We start from the raw sequence: 4,618 nt of genomic DNA, 5'->3' as shown, positions 1-4,618 counted from the left end.
CAGCTAATTTGCTTCCTATGCTGTGATCACATGTAATCATCTAAATTGTTTTGTTCGTATTCTATATATGAAGCATTATGAAAACCATCAAATTATTTTATATGTTTACTACTTTCTTTAAAGAGATAAAAATTCTTAAAACTTGAGCAGGAGAGATGGCTCAGCCATTAGAGGCTAGGCTCACAACCAAAAACATATTAAAACTTCCCTGTAAATTGTGATGAATTGTGTCACCCTCAAACACTTTGAAGCATTATGCGAAAGGAATGTCTTTAGTAAAAATTTTGAAGTACCCTTTTCAGAGCATTATGAACATCAGTGTTTCTCAGGCTGTAAATCACAGGATTAAGTGCTGGAGGTAACACAGTGTGCAGCATAGAAAGAAACCTGTCTATAATTGACGTTGTGTTTGAGGGTGGTTTCAGGTAGGCAAAGCAAGCTGTAGCAATGTAAACAGTGAAAACAATGAGATGGGGGAGACAGGTGGCAAATGCTTTGTACTGACCTTTAGTGGTAGGAATCTTCAGTACAGTGGAGAAAATGTAAAAGTAAGAGATCACAATACAAATAAAACAAAACATACCTAGAAACAGACCAATTCCAAGACTTGTGTAAATGACTGCAAATGATTTAGAGCACAAAATCCTTAGCAATGAGGGAACATCACAAAAAATCTGTGAGATTACATTAGAACCACAGAAAGGCATGGAAAATATGGCAGCTGTATACATGACTCCAAGAAGTAATGCAGTGCTCCAAGATGCACCCATCATCAGCATGCAGGTGACATTATTCATAATGGCATCATAGTGCAGGGGACTACAAACAGCAACATAGCGGTCATAGGACATGACAGTCAGGACAAATACTTCTCCTGATCCAAAAGAGGCCATAAAAAATACCTGACATGCACATCCAAGAGTAGAAATTGAATTGTTGTAAGTTAGACTATGGACAAAGAAATTTGGAATTGTGACAGATACTAGAAAGATGTCCAACAGGGACAAGTTCTTGAGGAAGAAGTACATGGGTGATTGGAGTTTTAGATCCAGGGTGATAAGAGTGATGGTGAGGAAGTTACTCATTAGTGTCAGCAGGTATGTTAACAGAAATGTCACTCCACATAGAGTCTCTAGTTCATGGATATCAGAGAACCCCATAAGGATGAATCCGGTTATTGCAGTGACATTGGACATAATATATTCTTTCACAGCCTGTGAGATGAGGAAAAATGAACAGAAATTGGCAAAGCCATAAATACTTACATTGATGTATAGATACACTAAGTGGAAAATTGTCAGTAAGTTGCCAAAATTGCTGCTACTTTTCCATAAAATTCTCATTTCTTCCTCCCTCACTCCCACATACTTGCCTTCTCCTTCCTATGTTTCTACATATGTCTCCTACATATATGTCTCTCTCCTCCTCTTTCTTCCTACTTCATTCTCTCATTTTCACTCCCCTTTTTATCTCTCTCCCATTCTATGATGGTTTTAGGAGTTTATATCTTATGCAGCTTTCCACAATTGATCTCTATAATATTAACTCATAGATTTTAAAAGGAAGACTAATTAGCTTGAACACTGTGAGATATAAATTAGTCTTCTTTTACTGTTCAGGGGAAGTTTTTAAGGTTAGAAAAACATTCATGGTTTTCCATGGTTTGAATTTTATTTGAAGTGTAAAGAATATTTTAAAAATACAGAAAATAAAGTTGAGAAAAGACAAAAATGATACCAAAAAGTTCCATTTAATCTTGTAGCCTCAACTTTGCCTTTGTTTTACATGCCTATGAGAGTGGCAACAAAGAATTTGGACCAATTTTTGACCTTTTGTGTAAATTATTTACTTAACTGGTTTCATTAAGAAAACTATAATAGTGACTAAATGATACATTTTCTAAAACCATTGCAAATGCAGTGGATAATAAAGTGTAGGATAAAATCCTCCCTTATCTTCCATTATTTCCTTTGTTTTGATTGTTTTAAACATTGAGAAAAAAGATAACCGTGCTGTCTACCTCAAGTCAGTAACAATAAACCTATAAGACTGAAGAAAATATTAGCTAACTAAAGTATTTGCAATTTTATTAACTGCTATCTTTTACATACTCTATTCCAGACTGCAGAGGACTCCAAGATGTCTTTATTTGTTGCCATAAACATTGCTTAAACAGTGGAGGGTAGTAGACAGATGACTACTGGTGACACTGACTCAGTGAGAAGATGTGATCAGCAAAAAGGAAACAAATTTTCTCTTCCAAATGATAGTTCTGACAAGCCAGTTACCTATAAATCAAATAAAAATTGCTCATCAACCTGATCAAACTTCCCTTTAGATTAGGCAGGGATTATCTCTCTAAGCAGATTCAACTCTAATAACCTTGCAACTCTTAAGACTCTCTCTAACCCAGACTATTTGACAGTGGTAATTCCTATGCTCTTTCCCGGTTTAATTTGGAGTTCTTGTCAATACTTCTGAAGACAGGGCTAATCTATTCCAACAAAATATCCCTTTATTTTCATGAACATTATTCTTTATCCCTAAATATGTGACACTTTTACATTTTGAAAAATCACATTGCCTATGTTGTTAAGAAGAAAGATTTGAATTCTCTCATGTCACTTACACCCACCTTTCGATTCATTATGGGACCCTTGGCCACATAATGATGTACCTCACAAAAGTGGATGAATCTTCCGCCTTTGTCAACCCTCTATGAAAATGTACTCAGAAGTTTGTTTGTTTGATTGGTAATTCTCAATATTGTAAAGTCTCTAACCAACAATACAGTCACAATTATTCTTAATGGTTTTTCATCTTAATAATTTTGACTCCAAAGGTTTAGGTAAACCTATTGTGTGTGGAGGAATGGATAATGATTCATGGGACTAGATAATAATATTAAATATAATTTATTTTAGGGAGAAGTCACTTACAGAAGAAACAGATGGCAATCACAGGTTTCCGCTCTAAGTATCCCCACAGGGCCAGGAGTTTGTGGCGCACTCCTTTAATCCCAGGACTCGAGAGGAAGAGGCAGGCAGATCTCTGTGAGTTTGAGGCCAGCCTGGTCTCCAGAGCGAGTGCCAGGATAGGCTCCAAAGCTACACAGAGAAACCCTGTCTCTTAAAAACTGACCGACCAACCAAACAAACAAAAAGGATCCCCACAGGCTGTACTTCTGAGACCTGCCCAGAAGCAAGAGAGAGCCCTGGGGTCAGGGACCCCAGATCTAGTTCTCCCTCTGTCATATCCTCACTTGTGACCACACCCAAACTCGCATAGTCAGTGCTACAGGTTGTGGGTGGGTTGGATATCTCACTACAATTGTATATAAGTATTTGATAGTATAAGAATAAGAGAATGCCATGAGAAAAATCTGTTCAATTATGAAAACCTTTGGCATGAAAAGCAAATTGATCATAAATGACATTAATTGTTTAGTCATTTGCTCCCTAATAGATTTCAAAGGGTGAGGTATATAAAATTTTAGCTATGTTTTTCAAAGAAAATTTAGTTTAAGCAAATACTAATATTTTCTAGTAAGACAGTCTATATGCCCCATAGGAGAGCCTTTCATTATGATACTCTTAAATGAGTTTAATATTAAAGTGGCCAATATAGACATATGCTTATGCCCATAGATTGATGCATCTCTCAGCAATAATGCAAGCTGCTTCTATTTACAATAGAATATGATTAACATAGAGAACCAAAACATGTTAAGGTAAAAAGAATAAGAGTCTACAGAACACAGTCCTAAAGGGAGGATATACACTGCACACCCAATCTGCAATGATCAAGATTATTGCTAAAGAGGGGTGGAAAGAGGGTAAAAAGTTCTCTCAGGTCTTTGCCCTGCCTTGCTTCCTCCTACAACTTCTCTATGTCTTTCCCTCTTCTCCTTCCTCACTCAGTTTCTGACTTTCTCCTCCCCCACCTCCTGCCGCTCTCTTTCATAGTGTTTCTGTATATGCATTCTTGTTGTGACTAAATGATAGACTAATAAAGAGATTATGGGGGCATCTTATTCTCCACTGGAGGAGGAAAAGTTAGTGCATACAAATATTTTTAGTAAACAACAAAAAACTTCAGAAAATGACATGTTTCTGGGCATTCAAACCTTGCTTTAGAGGTTTTGGGGTTGATTGCTAGAGTTTAAGGACTTTCCCCAAAATTCACAGCCAAGTATCTGGGCAAAAAAATTCTGGAGATGGTGGTTTGGAAATCACAACTCTAATTCAACATAAGCATTGATCATATATGGAATATTTCAAAAAAAGCTCCCTGTGAACAGAAAGAATGTTTTGTAAAGAGATAAATTTCAATACACTTGTCTGGCTATTATAACTCTCAGAATGGTGAAATATAAAAAGAAAATAAAGAAAGAAGAGTGACTATATCACTGTTAAATTACATTGCTTTTAGTATCTCCTCTAATTTCCTTCACATATATAATATTTAAAAATTTTTAGACAGTGCATTTTAACATTTTACCAATGGAAATTTAAAGTTGGTACCTTAGAACAATTCAGATTCTTCATGTTTCTAAAATCTGTTACTTTTCAGATATATGTAGAGAGATTTTCCAGGTCAACTTGATGGAGAAGATTTT

The 4,618-nt window shown here is 35.9% G+C and overlaps 1 protein-coding gene across 1 annotated transcript; it reads right to left on the bottom strand.

Annotated features, from left to right (window-relative positions):
- Positions 1 to 272: 272 nt before the first annotated feature.
- LOC100757194 (olfactory receptor 14A2-like) lies at positions 273 to 1,196 on the bottom strand. The gene has a single exon (XM_027407491.1). It carries the CDS (start codon positions 1,194 to 1,196, stop codon positions 273 to 275), a length of 924 nt encoding a protein of 307 aa, XP_027263292.1.
- Between the last annotated feature and the right edge of the window lie 3,422 nt (positions 1,197 to 4,618).

The sequence above is a fragment of the Cricetulus griseus genome, chromosome 3, assembly GCF_003668045.3.
Source record: "Cricetulus griseus strain 17A/GY chromosome 3, alternate assembly CriGri-PICRH-1.0, whole genome shotgun sequence".
Lineage (NCBI taxonomy): Eukaryota > Metazoa > Chordata > Mammalia > Rodentia > Cricetidae > Cricetulus > Cricetulus griseus.
This window is presented reverse-complemented; position numbering and strand designations above follow the sequence as displayed.

What these genes read in the sequence shown, in the direction of transcription:
- LOC100757194 (XM_027407491.1), bottom strand. Translation starts at nt 1,196, where the DNA reads ATGTCCAATGTCACTGCAATAACCGGATTCATCCTTATGGGGTTCTCT.